The sequence below is a fragment of the Daphnia pulex genome, chromosome 9 (assembly GCF_021134715.1).
Source record: "Daphnia pulex isolate KAP4 chromosome 9, ASM2113471v1".
Classification (NCBI taxonomy): domain Eukaryota; kingdom Metazoa; phylum Arthropoda; class Branchiopoda; order Diplostraca; family Daphniidae; genus Daphnia; species Daphnia pulex.
Window position 1 is genome coordinate 6985724 of NC_060025.1, and position 22705 is coordinate 7008428.

The following is a 22705-nucleotide window of genomic DNA, read 5'->3' on the forward strand; positions in this document are numbered from 1 at the left end:
CCATTAGAGATGCGGCGGCGGCGGCCAAAGGCTCTCCATCTTTTTTTCAAAATAAGGGCCTCTACTATATACGATATGATGATAATGCGCCCAGCAGCCAGCAACAACCAACAAAAAACCTTTCGGGGTTTTTTCTCTTCTTTTTTTCGGAGAATCCTCAGAAGGCTATACACACACACACACACAAACAAGCCGGAGTTATATTCCGCATCATTTAGCGTGTGTGTGTATTGCAGCAGCAGGTAGATCTCTTCCTCCTTGCAGAAAGTTAGCCAGCGTGATAAATATATAGACGTTTAAAGGCCAAACAAACAAAGTCGCGCGCATCAGGTATAGGCTATAGAAGGAGATTCCACGCCATTAATCGGCGACTCTTTTGCTCTGCTGCTGCTGCCGGGTTTTTTGGAAATAACATTTTTGGATGGTGGTGGTGGAGGGACGTGTTAACCAGTCGTGTATAACTCAGGGACCCGATTTCTCGGTAAAATTGCGAAGGATATGTATTTATATCTACGTATATACATGTTGGTTATTGTAGAAATGCTGGCGGACACGAAAATAAAGTAGCTGGATTATTATAAGAAAATGTATTGCGGAATCTAAGAACAACAAAAGTCCCGGCCCGGCCGCGCGCTTTTTGAAATGACGTGAAAGAAAAAAAAAGGGGTGGTGGCCAATAGAAAACGTGGTGAATGGGACGGGCGGGTGGATGAACAGCAGCACGATAATATTACGGAAGGGATGCTGAGAGAGAGAGGGATGGAGCGATCTGATGTCCAAGTGCTTTTTATACTTTGTCGGAATGACATTTACATCTTTCGATACGGTCGGGTTCATTTCCATAATCAAGTCGATTGTCTCTTCTTCTTCTTCTTTGTATAATCTTCAATAAAACGTCCTTTCGTCAGTGAAAGTTTTTATTGGCCAAAATGGGCGAGCTGTCTTTTTGGTTAGTTAAGTTTTTTCGTCTGTTTATCTCTTGGCCGGCCGGTCATTCGCCCATTTTGTTTTTGGTTCTGAAATTTCCGACGTATTGCACCCAGCGAATCAAATAAGAAACAAAAGGAATATTGTGGATAAAAAAAATTAAAATCCCCCCATTGAATAAGCCACAGGCCAGCTATATAGAAATGCAACCGGTAGTTTCTTCTTTCTTCCATGTCACCTCCAAAAAGGAAATTTTTATTTTATTTTAGATTTTATTTTATGTTATTTTGTTCCTCCCTCCCACCCTTTAAGTTATTTTTCTTTTGGGCTCTCCGTTGTTTATGGCTGTGCGAGCTGCTGTTTTGTGTGCGTGCATAGCGCCGAGTGTGTCCGTGCAGCAGCAGCAGCAGCGTCCGCAGAGAGAGAGAGAGAGAGAGTCTATATTGGGCCGCGCGGTGGATGAGATCATCCGCCCGGCCATCCGTCCCGTTGAATGTTAAGCGGAGAGGAAATATATGGCTGTGCCCACCTGCGCGTCTTAGACATTTCTTCTTCTTCTTCTTCTTCTTCTTCTTCTTCTTATATTTACGCGTGTGGTATGCCTTCAGATTCTGCCGCACTCGCTGTTGGCCCAACACGCAGAAACCTGACCACCTTAAAACATTTTCTCATTCCTTTTTTCTTCTTCTTCTTCTTCTTCATCTTTTTCTTGATTCTATATCGAAGGAAAAGGCCACGGCAGCAGCAGCAGCACGTCGTCATCTTCTTTGTAAGAAGAAGAGATCGCGTGATGGAATGCGCAGCACAGCGAACGCGGCCCCGATGTGTTTCTCCCGGCCGTATTATTGGCTCCGGGGAGAGAGACACAGCACAAAAAAAGATTCGAACGAGTGAATGTGCCACTCTCTTTTTGTATTACAATCTTGATCATCTCATGAAAAAATGATTAGTTTGATAGAATAAAGTGTAGACCCAAATATCAAACCCTTCACACGAACTTTTTACCCGAGCGGATGAATTTTTAAATTTGGCGGGTCAACGAATCCAATTCAAACGCAAGAAAAAAAAAACAAATAAAAAAATGTGTGTTGGAGTTGCAACGAGTGTGAGCGTATGCGCACAATGCGTGTAACTGATTGCCAACAACAACAACAACAACATCACGAGCCTGGGAAAAAAAGGAAAGAAAGAAAATAAGAAACAAACACACAACACCCACACCTTCCGTTGTGTTTGGCTTCTTTCTTATGGAAATTTCTTTTTCTTTTCTTTCTTTCTTTTTCCTTCCTTTTATTTATTATTTGATGGATCCGAAATCTATTCCCTTCTCCTTTTTCTCTCTCTCTCTCCCTGCTCCCCACCATTTTTACACGTAGGCACGGATAACGTACGCATACACACCGTGATCCCTCCGACAATCTTTATTCCGAGAGGATAGAGCTGAATTGTGTGCAGCTGCTGTTATATTGCGCTTTTACCTCGATATGCGCTATGCGTGTGCGCAGAGCCTCGGAAAGAATGAAAAATTCACAATGAGGTCCCTAATGGAGTGTGGGCGTGTTGCGATAAATCTTCTCTTCTCTCTCTCCCCTTTTATTTATATTTTTTTTCCCGGACAAACTACCGTGCAGAAAAACTTTGCCGAGAGAGAGAGAGAGAGGATAATCATCCGTGGCTTTGATAATATATCACGCGGGGGGAATATTTTTTGTTCAAGATTTCGTGCCTTTCCCATATTGCACATTCTCTGCTGTGTGCTGGGCTGTGCTGGGCTCTATTTACAACCTTTTTTCTTATTCGCTGGGCTGTACGTGTGCGATAAGCGGTGAGAGTGTGTGTGCACCCGACACACATTTTCGCGTATACGAGAGTCGACCGGAAGTGATGCTCAAGTGATGCAACAACCTTCTTCTTCTTCTCTCTTTTTTTGACTATTTATCTTCGTGCTGTGTTTATAACAAGAGGCCGTGTGCGGTGTGCGTCTATGTAATGTACCGCGGCCACCAAAAAATAATACAAGATGCTGGGGTACGGTATTTTTATTTCTTTTCTGCTGGCCATATAATATATCTATTGAATTTCAAATGTTAAATTTTTTTTCTTTCTTCTTGTGTTCAGATAAAAAGAAAACGAGTTTGCAACGAGCGATAATGCGGCCGTGTTTCACCGATGAGCCCTGTCGTCGTTTTCAATAAGTTAAATTTACTACGCTATTTTTTGTTGTTGTTGTTGTGGAAGAAGCCCGATATATCCGTCTGATAAAAAAATAAGTTTTGATCGCCGGATTATTTTATCCATGTAGAAAAAAAATTTGAATGGCCGTGTGCGTTTTCCTTAACTTTCATAGATCCATTTTTTACGAGCGAAATGTGGGGTCGCCGCAGGGCCAAGATGCGCAAATCGCAACCTAAGACGATACGGTCGTTTGTTGAAGCTGCGCATGGCCGCGCGACTTGCTCGAGCGCGAAACTACAAAAATAAATAACTTTTTGAAAAAAATAAATGTTTCTTTTCAAGAGCTTTTGTGGCGCATATAATATCAACAACCGCACCTTTTGCGCGTTTTGTTGAGGTCTCAAAAGAAAATGCACAACAATCTGAGACAAATATCAAAGAGAGAACAACATGAGATGTGATATCTCGGTTTTCCCCACTTGGTCCATTCTGAATAACCTCCCGCCACGCGTGCTGTTTGGGTGACATGAAAAGCATTTCGGGAAAGACGCTGAGAAGCTGCTGAAAAGGAAGAAGAAATTCCCCAATTGGAAGAAGAAGAGCGCCGTTTTATTAAGGAGGACGAAAAGAAAAAAAAAACTACCGTCGTCGTCGTCATTTTAACTGCGTATTTATTTTGCGGCTGCTTTCAAGGGCGGTCCCATCATTTTGGAAATCTTCTTTTTCTTCCGATATGAATAGACAGATGATGATATAGGTGGCGAATGATTTCGACCTCCAAAGCGGTTTGCTCTTTCTCACGATTCGACGGATCAAATCTCACGAGTTATACTTAACACAATAGATGCATAACATTAAATCGAGCATTAAATCCAACTAAAAACAAAAATTGGAAAACGATTTCGACTTACCTGGGATGAATTTTGGCCCCACCCTGCTGATGGCAACTCATTTCGACCCAAGGCAGCCCGTCTAATAATAAACGAAATCAAGTTTTTAAAAAAATTCCAATTCAGCAGCATAGTCTCAATTTGGTTGTATTGATTGTGTTAATGGTTTCTTTCAACCCTGCGTTGATTAAAGCTCGTGGCAGTCGGTCAGGCCTTTTTTTTTTGTTTTCATTTTCTGAAATTGGGTGCCACTCTATTCCTGGACAGCAATCGAAGAGACTGTACCAGCTCAGATAATAGACGTGCTGAATCGCCTTAGATAAATTGACGGTGGTTGATGCGATAATTGGCCTTTCTTGTTTTCAAGTTCGCCAAATAACAAAAGCCAAACGACTTTTTGGGTTGTCAGGTGCTGTGCTGGCCAAAGTCGATGGTTGTCTTTCGACGGGTCTTTCGACGCCCAGAAGATTCTTCCGAGTTCTATTGACGAGAAGAGAGAAAAGAGATTGGGACCTGTACCGCACCTCGAAAGCGATAAGCTATCACGTTATTCTTCTTCTTCTCTCCTTTCTGTTGTTGTTTGTGTGCTTCACCATCTTGTGGGAGTGTTTCCATCTCTCCTATCAGCATTTATTTATATTTCTTCTTCTTCTTCTTCTTCTTGTCTGTGAGATATGCTATACCTTCCGCGCTTTCTTGTGCTGGTGCCGGGCCGATTCCTCAGCTTATTCTTTTTGGAATTGAGCCCACGATGCTGAGACTGCTGCTGGGCCTCGCCCGGCTCTTTCTCAATGGAGGTTGGAAAAACGAGCGCGCGCAAAAATAAGAGGCTCCTCTCTATAGCTAGCTGCCAAGAATCATTTTCACGATCGAACATCAGCAGTGAGCGGCGGACTCTGCCCCCCTCGCGGCTCTTTTGGCCGCATCGCCAATGAGGTGTTTGAGCTCGCACGTGCATACACACGGCCGGAGTCTGTCATCCATCGCCCGCCACAGACCCGAGCGCAAGTTGTGCAATATACCATCTCTTTCTCTCTCTTTTTTGATCGGCCCGAGAGAGTCTCCTATTTTATTTTCATGAATGAACATTTCCAAATAGCCTTGAGCACAATTGTGGGTGATCTCTCTCTCTCTCTCTCGTTCTCCTGTATATACGAGCGCGCCCCATTCACTTGCCGTAAATTCAATCACGTCGTTTTTTTCCTTCTTCTTCATTTTATTCAAGGATGGTCTTCCTGCAGTCTCCATTTTTGATAATATCTATAGTACCTGTTTGGATCTTTCTGCGTGCGCGCGTCCGGTTTTTGTTTTTTTCAATTATTATTATGCTGCTGGGCGAGTGCGATTCAAAAGATCAGATATATTTCACGAGATCAAACGGTAATGGGAAATGTCAAGCAATAGAAATGGCACTGACGATAATAGATCGAAAGATAGACCAAAGTAAAATAAAACAGGATTTGCTATTTGGGAGGAGTGAAAACGGAGGTGGTTCATTGTTTAGTCAACCGAAAAATCCGGCGTTGTCATGTAATGAGCCTTTTACGATTGTTGTGTTGTCGCCCCTCTTCCGATTGGAGGCAGAATGGAAAAAGCTTAGCAAAATGTGGCCATCCGTCATGGAGTTGGGACGGTGAAAATAAGTTGGTTTTGGCTATTTTTCTTTATAAGATTCTTTTTCGCGAGTTTTTCTATCGGCGGTTGGCCCACTTTGCATAGTGCTCGTCCATTCAGTTTCCGGCCCGGGTTTTATGGCCGCTCAGCAAACGATAGGCGAATGTGGCACTCTGTCGGGGAGAGAGAGAGAGAAAAAAGAGAAGGGGTTAAATCAGAGAAAAAGATAAGCGAAAAAGAATCGGCTATAGGCTAGGCCTTCGAAAGAAAAGATGTTGGATATCCCAAACTTGGGGGTACAGACCTGCCTGACCCGAGGATCGCTATCTGCTAGCAATTGCTCCACGCGCTCGACGACGACAGGCTGTCTGCTCAATTCCTTGAGCTTGTCAGTGCCCCTGGGCGAAACGAGGCGAGAAAGAAAACAAGAGAATAGGAACATCATTCACGCTGTTTGCTGCAGCTGACGTCATGGGAAAAAGCTGTTGTATTTTTATTGTATTTCTTTTTTTCTTTTTCTCTTACCTGAGAGACAGGTATCCTATGAGCGTACAACACCTGGACCTAATCATGGGGTTTCGATTCGACAACAAACGCACCAAATTTGTGTCTGTCATGTCGCACAAGGGTAGAAAGAGATGGTGAGATTAGCCGTTCATTTTCTTATTTTTCAAGGCAATTGTGTGAAATGTAATACCTCTTTGAGTGAGAATATCTTGGACGACGCTAACGTTCTCGGCTCGAGTGCGCAGGACGTGCGACAGGATGGCCAGAACGTGGCCGACTGCATGGGCTTTGCGACGATCGACAGACAACAGGTGATGAATGGCGGCCGCGCAATCCAGCACGCAAACAGCATCGCAGAATTGATTGATGAATTCTGTTGTGAATTCAATCGGGGGGAAAAAAAGGGAAGGAATAGAAAATTAAAATAATGATTAGCCACCCCCACTTTCGTTTCCAGTTACACAAGAGCTCGCGATGAGTGATTACCTGCGGTCGTACTCAGGTGCACCAGACGGGCCATCAAACCCAGCAGCATTTCTAAGGACTGCAGATCGTCGGCCGTCAATTCGGCGTCCGTCTTTTTACTGTCGATGCTCCTGTTTTTGGGCACAACCCAAAAAAAAAAGAAAAATAGAAAACGAAATGAAATCACATGGGAGAATGAGAAATGGAATTTAGACTGTGACAAATAAACAAAAAGAGGAGTTACCCGGTGCTACGGTTATCGCCAGATCTTCTCTGAACCATTACTTTGCAAGCGTACAAGAGATTGGGCACGACGCGGGTGTCTGCGTAGGCGCGGACGATTAATTCTTCGTCGACTGATTCCTCGCGGTCGATTCCAGCCCAAGGCAGGGCCAGCAGAGTCGCTATACGTTCGACTAGGCTCGGGCTGGCGTTGACGTTGCGTAACGGAGCCACCACAACGGCGACGAGATCCCTCTGCTCCAGCGTCTGCGGATTCTCTATGGCGTCGGCCAGCGTTCCGTCAAGAAACTCTTCCCATTCGTCGTTTTCCAGAGATTTCGACAGCAACGAACCGGCGGCGGCGGTTGCGGCGGCCGCAACTTCGCCAGTTGTCGTTTCCTTGGCCTAGAATGAATCAATCATCATTTGGTCAATCCTTTCTTCTATGATAGGACTGCACATCGATTTTTACCTCCGTTTTGGGCTCGATGGAAGGTGAAACAGTTTCTTCGACAGTCGGCTGGTTGTTTGGCGGGTTGGGCACGGCTGGCTGAATGAGGGAGAAATGATGAGCGTTGGTGCCAGGATCGAGGGGATCGAAATCGGCCACATTTTGTTTGGTCGGCCATCTGGTCGTTTCTAAAATTCTTTCCAGCAATTGCTGCCTCTCACTGATCCGTGGATCGATGGCAGGCGGTAAACGGTGGGTGTCGACGGCTGCACTTTGGCGACGCGTCCAGTCTCCAAATGCACTATTCGACCAAAATGATAAAGTTTTAAATTTAAAAAAAAACGCGACTTTTAGAAATTCTGTTTAAAGTGACGTACGGATTGTATTGGGTGCTGTGGAAGGCGGCGGCGGGATGGGCCAGCAATTGTTTGGGCTGAGAAACTGGAGCGCTATTTCGGCGTCGTTCGTACTCTTCTAATCTCTGAAGGGCTCGCGTGAAAACCCTTGTAAAAGAACAACCAATAAATTTCAGTTAAAGGATTGGATAAAATAATCAGCACGACAATGTTCACTTGTTTTTGAACGGCATCTTTTGGGAGAGATCTTGTCTTTGAATCTCTTTGGCCAGTTCCTGCGAAGCCGTCAAGGCAGTCGTTAAGGGAAGCTGAGGTCTCACTAGAGAGAAGGTAAAGAGGGAATCAGTGAAATTTGTTACCTTTACCAGAAAAGGAACATTGTATTGAACATACGTCTTTCAGGTGGGAGCAGAACTTTGTTCTCCAGGAAAGGATGCTCGAGCAAGTGAGGCCAAGTTAGCCTGCGGCGAGGATCTTTCTCCAAGAGACCTTGAAGGAGGTTGAAACAATCTGGGCTCAGATTTGTGGGCCAAGGCACGGTTTCGTAACGAATTTTTCGTATTAGTTGCAATAAAGATGTGGTGCAAAAGGGTGGCGATCCAAAAAGGAGCTCATACAAAATGCAACCTAAGGACCTGTTGTAAAAATGAAGGGTAAATCAACAAATCTTTGAAGAGACAATATCTGCAATAAAAAATGTACCATAAATCTGCATTATGATCGTATGGCTTTTCCTCTATGATTTCTGGGGCCATGTACAATGGAGTTCCTTTGACAGATGTTAGCACATAAGTGTTGAGGTCCATGGATCTTGCAAATCCAAAATCGCAAAGTTTAATGATGCCATCACTTGTCAGCAGTATATTCTGAGGTTTGATGTCACGGTGTAATATCCTGTCTGAATGAAGGTAGTAGAGAGCAGATAGCAACTGGCAAGCAACCATTCGCATTTTGTCTTCACAGAGTGTCCCATCTTCCAGTAGTTTGTACAAGTCACTTTCAACATACTCAGTGACAACAACTAGCTGGATGGAGAAATAAATCGTTAATAATCAACACACAAAACTACAACAAATAAATTGTGAAATTTCTTGATTACCTCTTTAAATGTCTCAAAGGCACCAAGCATGTGAACAATGTTTGGGTGACGCAAGCCTTTCTGGATTTCAAACTCGTGTCTCAAGCTTTGCAGCTCACATTCTGTCCTACCAATCTACAAACGCAAAGTATAGAATTTGTTACAATGAAATGGAAAGGAATTTATTTATAACACTTACTTTTGGAATAAACTTGAGAGCAACCAAACCTCTCAAGTGTCTATGTCTTGCTTTGTAAACTCTTCCAAAAGATCCTTCTCCAATTTTTTCTAATACCTCATAGTCTTCCATTTCAACGCACTTTCAACTCGGATTTATTAGATAATTTGAATGTTAAGAAACCACAATAAAGCAGTGTCACTTCTTTTACCGCTGTTAAGAAATGGATATAATTGTAGTGATCATTACGATTCTTGGATTTTAATCAGAAATGAATTGTCTATAAACAAAAGAAGCCATCTAGCGAAGCTTAGACTAACAATATTCCCATGTAAATATCTGGATCAGAGATGGCGCTGTATTTTCGAATAAGGCCAACTGGCAAGGTGATGAAAATGATTCCCGAGCCAGATAGACATGATTAAATCTGACGAAGTGGTGAACATATAACACAGGGATAACAATGATATATTTATAAGAAAATTCCATAAGAGTATAAATAACTAAACAAGCCAGTGCGCTGTGCACTGGACCAAAAAGTGCAAAAGCCGCGAAAAGCAGTAAAAGAGACAGTACGCACGCGGTATGCTACACGCCCTACGAAGGTGGAAGATATATGGGCGTGAAGAGAATTTAAAAAAAAAAAAAAAAAAAAAACACACAACAAAGACCGGTAAAACAACCGGAAATGAATGTGTTGAAAATTTACGTTATTCCCATCACCGAGATGGTACAAATCTATCGATTCCCTATTTTTTTAAAAAACATATTTTATTTAGCTACAAGAGTGTAAAGATAAGAGTAAACAAAGAATTAAATATAGAAGATGAATAATTCCGGTAGGTATTTAATCAAGATTAAACTTTTGAAATGCTTTGCATGGACAAATGAGGTGTAGCTAATGATTTGGATATCGTTGTTGATAAATATTTGGTAGCAGAATAGTCTCTGACGACGGAGGTGGCTTCCTATAACCGTGGCAATGACGCGCCGGCAGTCAGAGTTGGAAACCTTGAATGCCAAGCTATTTTTGACTTTCTTCCAGAGGAATATATAAAGTTTAAATCCGTGACGTCTGAGAGAAAGGCCAGCTGCATTCAAACACGGCACACACAATAAGCGCGAGTGTTGATTTTGTTCCTGCGAAACTACATCTCGAGAACTCGGATGGGTTTTTGATTCGGTAAATTGACAAGGAAGTATTCAGTTCATTCAACTCTAGGCAATTGAAATAGTTGCATGCTCAGGCAAAAAAACAAACTTGTTATTATTTACGATACGTTAATCTAGTAAAAACTTTATTTATTTTGTTTCATATTTTCTGATAGTTTACTGTAATCTACTGAACGATTACTAGCTATTATAGTACACCTCAGTTGATAAAACTTTTTTTTTTTTGTTTGCACGGGTGTTTACATGATGTTATTTACCATTAAAATCCCGTTGGCTACACCTTCCGAATGCCTTCCAATGAAGGCCAAATCTATTCATGCATGTCTAGATTGATTCTCACTGACGCGCTGGCGGTGTCTCACGGGGGAGAACTGCCCCGGTACAGGGAAGATACGACCAGCAGGACGAGCTCGACGATATTTTTGGGATTTTGCTTTTTGTCAGGGGGTGCCGTGTGAATCGCTGGCAGATTGCCGACAATTCCAGCGGCCCATTCCTATCCTGTTTGTCGCACTGCTTTGCTCTTTGGTGTCTATTCCGGCGGGGCGAACGGACATCATCATCGCACAGTGCGGCGTGCGGTCCGCCTTTTCCATCTCTCCGGGAGTTTATATACGATTTTTCAGTCGATTTTTGAGTGTGGGGATCGTTTTATCCGTTTCCGCAATTGGCTATCTCGTGTCGAATCTATCCCATGTCTCCTGTGAGTGTCAAATGAAATGAGGGTACGTCAACGCTATTATTTACTACTTCAGACCACCAGCATCAGTTATACTTTTGATTGCGATGCGAAACAACTAAACCAATTCTTTGCAATCAATTTTGTGTCAGTTTTTATGGGGGAAGTTGGTGTTGGTTAATTTTTTGAAATTAATTTTGTTTCTATGCTGTGGGAATTATTTAGCAAATTACGCCGGCTAGTTCCGAAAATAAATCTGCATCTGCTACCAACGACGCTGCATCTGCTGAACCACCTCCATTACCCACAACCCAACCACCGCCCTTGGAGGACGAATACGAAGACATAGAATACGGGACTGGGCATAAAGCTACGTTCTCAATTCGATTTGGTACAATTTATTTTTATTTTTGTATGCACAAAATGGTTAGCTCAAACGAAAAGCTATTAATCATCCACTTTGGTATTTTCCAACACGTTGTAGGTGGAAAAATGGAGCCGAGAAAAGGCGATGGACGTCACTGTGAACTTTGTGGATCCTCAAGTCCAAAAGTTCGGTGTGAGAAATGTCTCAACCAAATATTTTGCTTATCCTGCGATGACATGTATCATCGACACCCTAAAAGAATGAATCATTCTAGAAAAGTACTTCCATATTTTGAAAAATACCCTCAATGTTATAGATAACGAAAGAATTCGTCTTTTCACAGGCGCTGGATTGTATAGTCCCGACAGTTAGACCACCACTGCCACCCAAAAATGCCGATTCTTCAATTCCTCCACCACTACCCCCACCACGTAACAAAGGAAAGAAAGGCCCATTTTCTACCCCATTATTGAGCCGAAAAGATTTTTCGGTAAGTTGTTGCTTTTTACGTCAAAAACAATGTTGTTTTGCTTGACAACAATTTTGTTCCTTAGACATCGCGCTTAAATGTTTTTACGACTCCTCTGCTGGGCAGGAAAAGCGGAGGATCGAGTTCTCAAAATCAAGTATCATTTACATTTCTATATCTGTCAATAAGGTTATAATACTAATTGGGCCTTTTTACTTTTTTAAGCCGCCGCCGATGACACCCTCCACGCCTCGCAAGGAATCCTTCATGGAGAAAATGGGATCTCTCAAGCGATTCATGGGTTCTAGGCCTCTGCCCTCAGCCCCAGACAGCAAGCCACCAGGTTGTTGATTTAATTTGTCTCGATATGATGGAGAAATAATCAACATTAGATGGCCGGATTAGAGCAAACCAACGAGTACCGCAGTCAAGGCAACGTTGAATCGACCATATTTGACCAAAATTTGTTGTAATTTTTAACAAGTAAAATTTAAATTAAAAATCAAAAACATGATTTTTAGATTTTTTTGAAACATGTCTTTGATTTTTAATTTGAAATTTTGAAATTAAAAATAGAAAATGTTGGTTACAACTAAATGACGATGTAAACAAACTTCGGCCAAATATGGCCGATGAGACGTTGCCTTGGCTGCGGAATTTGTTGGAATGCAGCATGGTTTGCACTTTGCGGTTTGCTGATTTGCTCCAAGTTTCAATGGTTTGCTGTTTTGTTCTATAAGTCAAATTAATCGGAAAAATGTATAGACAAGGAATGTCGCTATTTTCGACCACCTCATATCTCATAATCAAGTGGGCAGTTCAAGTTCAACAGCAGTTCACGTGTTCAATCACGTAACGTGTTAGATCGTGAGTAAAAAATGTGTGCTGGTTTACATGAGCCAGATGGCTTAGTTGATTCCTCATCCATCAACAGACTTTCTAGGAAATTTTTTTTATCGTTGAGTCACGTGAGTTACGACCAGCTAAATATGTTCATTATCGTATAATTACTGTCCACTATGATGAAATTTATTTTTGAGGTTTACACTTAAGCTTGTTGACAGCTTAAACAACACCGAGGGTTTGTTTATTTGAAAATATTAGTCAGCTATATGTTTGTTATTTGTGGTAAATGGTCTTCAAGATAGTACATTATTATTGTTTACCTGTCTTGTTAGAAACTTGATTATTTATTCACCTGTATCCACTAGATATTGTGTGTGTTAGCTAAGAAATAGTACCTTGAGTATAAAGTTTACATAGCCCCATTCTAAATTTAGCTCAAAATGACTCATGTAAACATCACAGGGTGTCCTGTAGAGAAAAGTATCAAATTTTTTGTAATGCATTTATAGTGCCACCTGTGCCACCACCCAAAGAGGCGTCACCCATTCAACTTTCACGGAAATTTACGCCGCCAGGGATTTTGAAAAAACCGGCATACGGCCCTCCACCTTCACCCTCATCATCAACATCGTTTGAACCACCAAGGCTCTCACAGACGATGCCTAGAAATCTGCCGCCCCCATCTCCGGATCTCAAAATGTCGCAATCAGTCGATTCTCGCCAGCACCAATTTCGACCAATGCCGTCTTCACAAAGCAACAGTGGAAGTTTCGTCAGTTTGAACGAAGCCGCGGTAATTTGATATGAATTTTTTTACAAATAACGTTTTGGATTGTGACTTTCGTCTTTGTATTACAACAGCAAATGAGCTATCCTGATTGGGAAGAAGAAAGGATGAATTTGCGTCACCGATCCAGCAGCATTACTGGTGCTTCTGATTGGGGAGCTCATCCTGGTTATCCTCGACCATCAGGACATCATCAGCAACATCCACCTCAACACCCTGGCTATCCTCCGTCTTCTCGGAGGACTGCAGGGCCCTCCGCTATGAGTAGCTCGTCAGCCTGGGATCTTTCGTCTGGACCTACCCAAGCTTTCCCACCGATGGCGCCACCCAGTAGAGGAAATCCAATGCAACAGGCAAGACACATAAATCATAAAACTCACTGCAACAAAACGACCATTTAATGGATCGAATATTTGATCAGGCCCAATCGATGGCTCAGTTAAATTGGCGACCCGGAATGTGGCCACCTGGAGGCCCCGAATTCGGTTGGGGAGATTTCCAAAATCCGATGTTGGCGCATATGGGTGTCGTCGATTCCCCAATGAAAAGAACTCCCAGCAATTTGAGCATGTCGGCTGTTCCAGACGGTACTCATGGCATGTGGCCCCAACAACACATGATGCACCATCCAATGATGTACCCACACTTTCATCCATCCATGATGTACTTGACTGGTAGCCAGAGTCATCTGATGGGTGGGCCAGCTGGTCCTATGATGATGATGAATTCTGGACAACAACCCTACGATCCACGACCGCCATCACCGGCGTCCAGCCAACGATCGAGACGCTCTCAAAAATCGCAGCGATCGTCGCAGCGCTCCTCGCAGAGTTCCTCGCAGAAGCCCAATCGCCATGGTGGTGGATCCACGAGCTCCAAGCCCGGACGCTGGTCTGAATCGGAAGATTTATCCGGAGACAGTGACGATTCGTTGCATGATAGACCCACTTCCCCACGTAAGTCCTCGGTCTCTGGTCGGAGCGGTAAGAATAAGGATTATGGGCCGGTCCATCTATCTAGTGGCGCCCGCCCTCGAAGTCCCAAAATTTCACCTTCAGTACCCGCAGTTGACAAGGACTTTGACAAGGATTGGGAGTGTACTCATTGCACATATCACAACAAGGCCGAAACCCGCATCTGTGCAGTTTGTTGTCGTACATCCGATCACCACGAGCAATCGGAGCAACAGGCAGTCGAGGAGGAAGACCTTCCCGTGGTCATGTCGAATTTGACATTCAACATCAAAGAGGATCGCACTCGCGATTCTGTCCCGGTGCAATTAAAAAGCGAGCAGCTGGCGACCAAAGACAAGTCTCCCAGCCGAGCCGACGATAGCCGCAGAGGTTCAATGAAATATGACAATGTCAACAAGCACTACGAAGATGTCAACGACATGTTGAAACGGATGCAAGTGCGCAAAGAGGACCCGAAACCCTACGTCGCCCAACAACTCCCGCAGCAAGTCCCACCGCAACAGCTCCCGCTCCCCCAGCCAACGCATCACAATTCGCTGATGGACGAAATCGATGCAGTGGAAGACGACGACGAGGAAGAAGAAGAAGAAGAACGTTACATCGAGATGGAGGAGAAAGAGCCTCTGTACGAACGCGTTCAATTTCCTCCCGTCTCCCCAACTGCCGCCGCCGCGTCAACAAACTATGCAGCAGAAGAAGCCCAAGGTAATTTCAGCGTCAACGGCTACCTGCGGGCGGCTGAGCAGGCCACGAAAGCACGATATCGAAACTAAACACGAAATGAACCATCACATATTTATACGCTTCCCTTTCTTCTCCATTCCGTGTCCTCTGCTAATTTAACCTGTTTCCATGTGATGATTCATCCGAATAAGGAGGAAATAACCGATCTTGTTCTTATTTAGATTATTTTTTTTTGTTTATTGCGAATTTTTCACTGTCTCACCCATAGGCTTTTAACATACCTAGTTTCCTTTTAATTTAAAAGTATCCTGTAGATTTTTAAAAACATATCTGATCCCGCAGCTTAAAACTGGAAAATCTTAAACGAACAGGAATCAGATGTAAAGTTTTCTGCTTTTTTTTAGGGTCTATTGCTCTTACAGGATACTGTACAATCGCATGAAGCTGTTATCACACAAAACCATCCTCCTGGGGGAAACCTAACTCAACACTACCAATCTCTAATAATAATCTTGATGTGATGACATTTGGTGTAGTCTTAAATCTGCCCGTTGTTCAATAAAAGCTGAACTTTGCATCTGTATTTGCTGAGCTAGGGGAAACACGACACGTAGTTTTATTATACAAAATTCTCGAAACTCTAATTTGAATGATTGCCTGCTTTCTCTTGCCTGCAGGTAAGAGCCAGTCAAAATCCAGTGATGAGGGGACTGGAATAAGGGAATCCATTTCCGAGAGTTCGTCGAGCGAGAAAAGTCCGGAAACTCATAAGAAGACCGAGTCGTCAACCCCTATCCCGATAGCCAAAGAAAAAGTAGCAACTGAAAGCCAATCTGTGAGTCCTGATCTAGCCGATACTAAGACAAAGAAAATCGACCAGCCAAACGATGCAAAAGTGGTCGCAGCTATTACACCTGCTCTTGGTCTGGCAGCTCTCAAAAGTCTCATAGCCAAAGCAGCCGCGGGGACGTTGAGTTCCAAAAGCTCAGTGGCTAAAAGTCAGAATGAGACGGCTACAAAAACTGACGACCACTCTGAAGTGTCAGTTCCTCCGAACAAAGCAGTATCTTCCGTCGGAAAGTCTACCGCGACCACATCGACTTCTACATCGACTTCGACCTCTACAGCTGTTGATTCCAACGACGATCCTATTCAAGAGAACGATTATTGGTTGGAAGAGAAGTTGAAAATGCAAAATACAATTGCATACCAGTCATTTCAAAAGGGAGCGCTTTTGAAAAAGACCCTGACTTCCAAGGGAACGTCTCCACCACCACAAACGATATCTACTCAGGTAATTATCTTTCCTCTACAACAATACGTAAAAAATAATTCTTAAAAATTTCATTTTCTAGACTTACGAAGCTGTGGACCCTATTCAAGAAGCAATGCCTCTCAAAATCATAGAAATCCCTGCTCCCAAGCTGAAACGGACATTATCTCTGAACGCGGGAACGAGAGAACTGAAAGAACCAGAACCAGAACCTCTGACCGGTCGTCATAATTTTATGAGCCGCAGATTTCAGCACAAACACAATCCAGAAAATCGAAGACATTTTACTGGATCTACTCAAGTATATAGATAATTTTCCTTGAAAATAATTGAACTTAACTTTTTTGTTATTTTTTGAATAGAGCTTGCATCAGTCAATACCTCACGACGACAGTCCGCCTCCAAGGACGATAAGTGGAACATTTTCTGATCGCAGCATGTCCCAGGAATCTATGGAGATGGAAGAATCTGACAGTCCATACAGAAGCAGTAAAAGTGGCCGAAGCAGGAACAACAGATCCATGAAAGACCTAATGATGGAAAAGCCATACACTCAGCGCAATTACGAGTCCGATTATGATGACCGTCGCTTTTCTAATTCTACTAGCACGAGCCGATATCGACCTGAATATCGTCCCAGTGGTAGAGAACGACATCCGCAGCACACGGCTCCGGCGTTGGAAACACGTCGTAGGATGTTCGAACGCGAGCAACTAGGTGGGCGCAGGTGGGAACCCGAATACTCGGACTCTTACAGCGATGTCGAGTTTAAGCGACACTATGCCAATGACACACCTCGTGACCGTGGTAGAGAGAGAGAAAGAGAACGTGTCACAGAATACAGAAGACTATTTCAACAGCCCAGCCCAGCAGCCGAAGATTTTAGAATGAATAAGACGTCCATGAGACGCCAAGACAGTAGCACCAGCAAAAGCAGTCAGGAATATTCTTTCAACAGACATTATCCTGAAGGATTATTTGAGACGTACCGTTCACGATTTGAGGTTACACATTTATTTTATTTATTACTTGCAGTTAATTTGAACTTTTGGGTTTCTATTTCACTTAAAGGCGCGATCCGGAAGGGGAACTTCGTCTGAAAAATCGGCTCCCAGTAGTCGTGGTGGTTCCATGACCAGTTTGGAACCTCCACCTTTGATTGAATCAAGGCGAAATTTGGTTAATCAATTCAAACCTTTTGATTATCGAACGGGTTCAACGGTAGATGACGCGAAAAAACGGCGCACCAAGCCTACTCTAGAAAAAGATAATCAACAATCTCCGGCTGTGAAATTAGACTTCCTTATCAGGGTAAATTGCTGCTGAAATTAGCAACTATACGTATAATTGCAAATTAATTGAATTTTTGTTGTTGTTGTTTCTAGGAGGCAAAGGATTTGGGATTCGAGGCTGAGCATCTTCAAATTGCTTTATCTCTCTGTGGTGACAGTCAGCCCGTAAACTGGCTCCGAGACAATTGGCTAAATATGGTCGATACAGTCGTCACACTGGCAACCAACTATGGACACGAAAGACCTGATAATAATATAGGTACACTAACGCGTGAAGAGGCCACTCGTTCAGTGCTGAAAAATCAGGGCAACATCTGGAATTCGGTTACCGAGTGTGTTGAAGAGCGCCGTAGAAAAGTATTTTAAATTTTAATCGAAATTCAAGAGTGCGGGGAATTTCAACAATTCATATTATATCTAGTTTAATGAGCTGATGATCCGCGGTAAAGGCGAGTTTGATCGCCAGGATATAATTACAGCTTTGACGGCTAGTGCTGGAAACACTGATATTGCATTCGCAGAGCTATGTCGGCCGCCTCCACCTCCAGTTCCTAGCAATAGCCCACCACTTCCCTTTCATGAAAGATCAGGTAATTCAAAATATATTTTGGTTTTATTTGCTGTTCGTAAACAAAAAATTTATTTGAAAATAGATTCTTCGTCATCTCCGATTCCATTCGCTGACGATATTTCCGATTCGGAAGATGAGGAAGAAACTGGACCCGAACCAGTTGCAATCGATTCCACTAATATTGCGCCAGCCAAGCAGATAGAGAAACCTACTAGAAGTGTTGAAAATTTACTTTACTTCCAAGCTACCCAAGATCACGAGGAAGATGACATCTATCAAGACATTTCTGACCCCGAAGACGATGCTATGGCCGTCATACCGATCAAAAGTACTCCAGAAAATGAAAACGACGTGGAAATCTTTTCAACCGCTGAAAGTAGCCAAAATGATATGACGGAAATGGATGTCGTTGACATGATGGGAACTCAACCTGAAATTGTCGACGAAGAGATGAAAGACGTCATGGAGAAGCTGGACCAAGACTTGCACAGAATCGTGCAAATGTCGGATGAAATTGGCCGGGCTATGGCTGTCAACGATTCGTCGGCCTTAATGCAAGAAGACGAGGAAAACGATGTAGAAGACGTGGAAGAAATGGCCACTATCGAACAAGAACTGTTGATAGAAGAGCCTAAGGAATCAAATGTAAATGATAAAATAGAAGACGACGAAGAAGAATCGTTTGACGAAGAAGTTGTAGCAGAAACAGACGAATTAATAGAGGAAAAAGAAGAAATCAGTGAAGTCATAGAAGAAAAGGAAGACATCGTACCGGTGCAAGAAGACATCCCAAAAGTGAAGGAAGAAGCGACAGACTTATCCGACGAATTTACAGACGTAAAAGAAGAAATTGCAGACTTATTAGAAGAAGCTGCCGAAGTAAATGAAGAAGTTTTAGATAATGTTGTGGCAGAAACTGCCAAAGAAGAAGGGGTGCAACAAGTACCAGAAGAAATAAATAATGGAACTGACTTGAACCAGGAAGAGCTACCAACTGATTCAGATGTAATCTACGAAGACTATGAAAACACAAATGTGCCAATGGATGAGGTCTCTACTATTGTACCGATGGCTGTCGAGGAAGATGACGAAGACATCAATTATATCGATGACGACGAAGAGGAGTACGAAGAGGAGTACGAGGAAGAGTACGAGGAAGACGTTGCAGGCGCCATCAGTGACGACCATGAGTCGGTCGAAGATGTACAACGGCCGTTTAGCGCTGATATTTTTGAGCGACATGTGCAGCAGGTTATCGAAGAAGATTTTCCAGAGAGCCAAAACGCCAAAGCACCAGCCGTTCAGATTATCTCTTCGAAACTAAATCAGGTTATGAACAGAGAGGTAACGACAACAACCAAGAACACACCCGAAGCTGTCCCCGCTCCCTATGAGGTAACTTTCTCTCCCACGATTGATTTCTATTTCCGTCCGCATTATTTGTTTACTCTAAAATAACTTGACATTCTGTTTTCTTCAACAGCGCAAGGTCCGTCAATTGCTGGCAGAGGGCAAAGCAGTGTCTTACGAAAAAGCTGAACTTGCTGCTAGACTTATGGATCTGAAGTTTGACGAGGACGAATCGATTTATGCAGCTAACGAATGCGGTTCGCTCTACATGGCTATATCTTATTTACAACAGGATTGCGAGTTATGCGCTAGTAAATACGGCGTCAAGGAGGTAATATTAACAAATCAACTGAAGAAGTTGGTGACTCCATCGTGAATTTTAAATGTCTCCTAGATGGTGTCTATGCTTCATTGCACTCATCGATGTTGCCGAGGATGCGCACAGACTTATTTTTCCACCCAAATTCGTGATCGAACGATCGTGGATGCTGTATGTCCGTTTTGTTCCGAGCCAGCAAATCTTGCTGAGGACGATGAATTAGCGATGGACTATTTCACTCATCTGGACATAATGCTTAAGGGAATCGTGCCGCACGATATTCACGAACTCTTTCAGCGTAAATTGCGTGACCGCACTTTGGCCAAGGATCCAAACTTTAAGTGGTGCAATAAGGTAAAAAAAAATAATTCTTTTGATCTTTTTCCATTCTAACGCTGTGGTTAAATTTTTGGTAGTGTTCATCTGGGTTTATCGCAAATCCACGTCAAAAGCGACTTATATGTCCAGATTGTCGAGCCGTTACTTGCGCAACTTGCCGTAAACCAGTAAGTAAATCGCCTTGTAGCAAATGGCATTTACTATATAATAAATTTTGATTTTGTTTTATCTCTCAATAGTGGGAGAAACAACACGAAGGTTTGACTTGCGAAAAATTTGCCGAGTGGAAAGAAGCTAACGACCCGGAATATCAAGCCGAAGGGTACACTGATAAATTGATAAACCAAATTTCTGATAGCTAAATTTCATTATTTTGATTAAATGTAGACTGGCTAAACATTTGGCAGAGAACGGAATACGTTGTCCACAATGCCGTTTCCAGTTTTCACTAACTCGCGGAGGATGCATGCACTTCACGTGCACTCAGTGCAAATGGGGTTGGTTTATACGTCCATCAAGTCAATGAAAATTTTAATAATTTGTTACAAAATCCCGCAACAGAATTTTGCTCTGGGTGCGACCGGCAGTTTTTAATGGGTTCCCGGTGTGGAGTTGGACCATTTTGTGACAAACTTGGATTGCACGCCCATCACCCTCGAAATTGTCTATTCTATCTACGAGACAAGGAGCCACGGGATCTCCAAAAGCTTTTGACGGTATGGTGGAAGCTATATATCGCTGAGAACCATTTGAGTTTACGCAAAATATTTGTATTTTTCATTGCCGCTTGGTTTATTAGGAACATGGAGTTCCATTCATGACTGAGCCACATGATTCAACAGAAGGACCTAAACAGTGCGTTGTCCAACTGCAACGAGAAACATCAGAAGGATTGGTCGATGATGTCTGTTCCAACGAAGTTAAAGAAGGGCAGGCTGGACTTTGCAGGTGAGACGCTAATAGCTGGGCAAGTTGAATTACATAAGAAAGAAAATTTTACTGGTGGGAGAGGATGTTTTCTGAAATAAAATCTCTGCGGGTGATTGGACTGAAATAAGGCTCCATTATGTGGAATACCTTGCGGCCTTGATCACGAAAAACGATGTGGATCCCTTGGATATCTTTAGCTCAGATGAACTTGAAACGTTATTACAAACGGCCAGCATTCGGCGGCCATCTAGGAATCTTCCACCGAACGCACCTCTTGTGTCATACCGCCGTAGACTACTTGAGGTATCACTGAAAGGAACTGATCCTTTTTCTTTTTGTTCTTTTTTCTCTTTTTCTTTGTTGTTGCCTGGAAATGCACGCGGCCCCTGCCGATTTATTGCTGATTTACTGTGTGCGCCTTCCTTCGCTTGCGGCCCTGCACTCCTGCAGTCAGCACTACATAGAATACTTGGTCCAACTCATTAACTTCAAAAAGATCGACCCGTTGAGCGTGTTCGAGGGTTCGGAATTGATTGCCCAGTTACGCCGTTCTGCTATCGACATACCTGAGCGGTTAGAGAATGAGTCTGACGCCGAATTCTACGGCCGTTGTGCTCAGGTAAACTAATTTGACATTTTCCCTGTATAGCGATGTAATATAACAGAAACTATTGTGAATGAGAAACACTGTCGTGGACAGATTAGATGGGCTGGGTATTTGTATCAAACACCGACTAATTTTTTAATAAGGTTAACTCGTAGCTATCTTGTGTGCTTTTTTTTCTTTTAACGATCGCCCACACGCATGTTTTGATTTCGATTTTTATAACTCAAAAAACAAAGCTTGCTTTTCTCGACCTTCATCTGCCAATAACAATTTTTATCCGCCTGGAAAGAAAACATTTCTCCGTGATATTCTATATCTATCAGAGTTGTATCAAACAATTAATGAATGAGTCGTATGTGTGAGGCACTTGCGCCAATGCATTAAAAACGAGTCATGCTAGTATATGGCCACTGATTTTGGCTTGTAGGAATTAATCTAGAAGTGTCAATCAATTCATCATTTACTATCATCTTTTTCCTTTGATGATTCACTGTTATTTGGTTTGGTGAAACAGGTGATCGAAGAGCAGCTGCCACTAAATTGAAGCTATGTGAACCGTAGGTCGCCTCCGACCGAACCGAGGATTTTCCAACCCAGATGTCGTCTGGTCATATTTGATTTACTAACTTGTACTTTTTTCTCCGATAACTTCAATAAACCAAAGGCGGCTCCGGTCTTTTTTTGGCTATTAAAAATCACCCGTATCTAAATTGTTATAGTTAATAATATCTATTTGATTTTACATCCATTTTTGACGTGGTAGTACATGAGCGAAAGGTAAAATGTGATAGAAGAGAAGGTTCAAAAGGGGTGCTAGTTGATGTTTTGGTCCGAGGTAGGCTAATGTCTATGACACGCCGAAAGTGCCACCAAAACCCTTCTGGAATTGTCATCCTTGAGACAGGCGGTTCCTCTCTGAGATGAATTCTTGACGATGGATGATTTCATTCAATTTCTCTTTCTGCCAAAGAAAAACTAATCCCGTCTATCAAATCATCTATTATAGACTGCAAAACTTAACTATACAGGAAAAGCGTGGATAGAAATATTTCAGATTTTTCTTTACAATGAAAAGGTGAGTTTCATCGATGTTGTTGGGAAGGTTATACATAAAAAAAAATACGTTTGATATCGTTCCGTGTCTGTTTGCCGTTGCTGTTTGCCGAGTTTGTTGTGGTTTTG

At 42.8% G+C, this 22705-nt stretch overlaps 2 protein-coding genes across 4 annotated transcripts; one reads left to right on the forward strand and one right to left on the reverse strand.

Annotated features, from left to right (window-relative positions):
* Positions 1 to 5332: 5332 nt before the first annotated feature.
* Positions 5333 to 9515, reverse strand: LOC124202468 (serine/threonine-protein kinase fused-like). The gene is made up of 13 exons (XM_046598801.1): positions 8885 to 9515; positions 8707 to 8820; positions 8310 to 8632; positions 8001 to 8242; positions 7824 to 7926; positions 7629 to 7754; positions 7273 to 7552; positions 6823 to 7205; positions 6600 to 6709; positions 6304 to 6486; positions 6132 to 6216; positions 5911 to 6004; positions 5333 to 5779 (listed from the first exon to the last, which is right to left on the reverse strand). Exons 1-13 carry the CDS (start codon positions 8993 to 8995, stop codon positions 5723 to 5725), a joined length of 2211 nt encoding a protein of 736 aa, XP_046454757.1. The 5' UTR covers positions 8996 to 9515; the 3' UTR covers positions 5333 to 5722.
* A 297-nt stretch (positions 9516 to 9812) lies between these two features.
* LOC124202466 (E3 ubiquitin-protein ligase lubel-like) lies at positions 9813 to 22218 on the forward strand. 3 transcript variants are annotated; one of them, XM_046598797.1, is made up of 25 exons: positions 9813 to 10046; positions 10941 to 11106; positions 11200 to 11360; positions 11426 to 11572; positions 11637 to 11708; positions 11777 to 11894; positions 12907 to 13190; positions 13259 to 13537; positions 13606 to 14863; positions 15520 to 16136; positions 16198 to 16416; positions 16478 to 17119; positions 17187 to 17426; positions 17501 to 17764; positions 17829 to 17997; positions 18061 to 19373; positions 19462 to 19659; positions 19723 to 20001; positions 20064 to 20153; positions 20226 to 20308; positions 20374 to 20483; positions 20548 to 20702; positions 20786 to 20934; positions 21045 to 21219; positions 22038 to 22218. In XM_046598797.1, exons 3-25 carry the CDS (start codon positions 11208 to 11210, stop codon positions 22065 to 22067), a joined length of 7044 nt encoding a protein of 2347 aa, XP_046454753.1. In that variant the 5' UTR covers positions 9813 to 10046; positions 10941 to 11106; positions 11200 to 11207; the 3' UTR covers positions 22068 to 22218. The 3 variants fall into 3 exon arrangements, with proteins under 3 accessions (XP_046454753.1, XP_046454751.1, XP_046454752.1); XM_046598795.1 differs by lacking the exon at positions 9813 to 10046 and adding an exon at positions 10294 to 10761; XM_046598796.1 differs by lacking the exons at positions 9813 to 10046; positions 21045 to 21219 and adding exons at positions 10295 to 10761; positions 21367 to 21535.
* Positions 22219 to 22705: the final 487 nt, after the last annotated feature.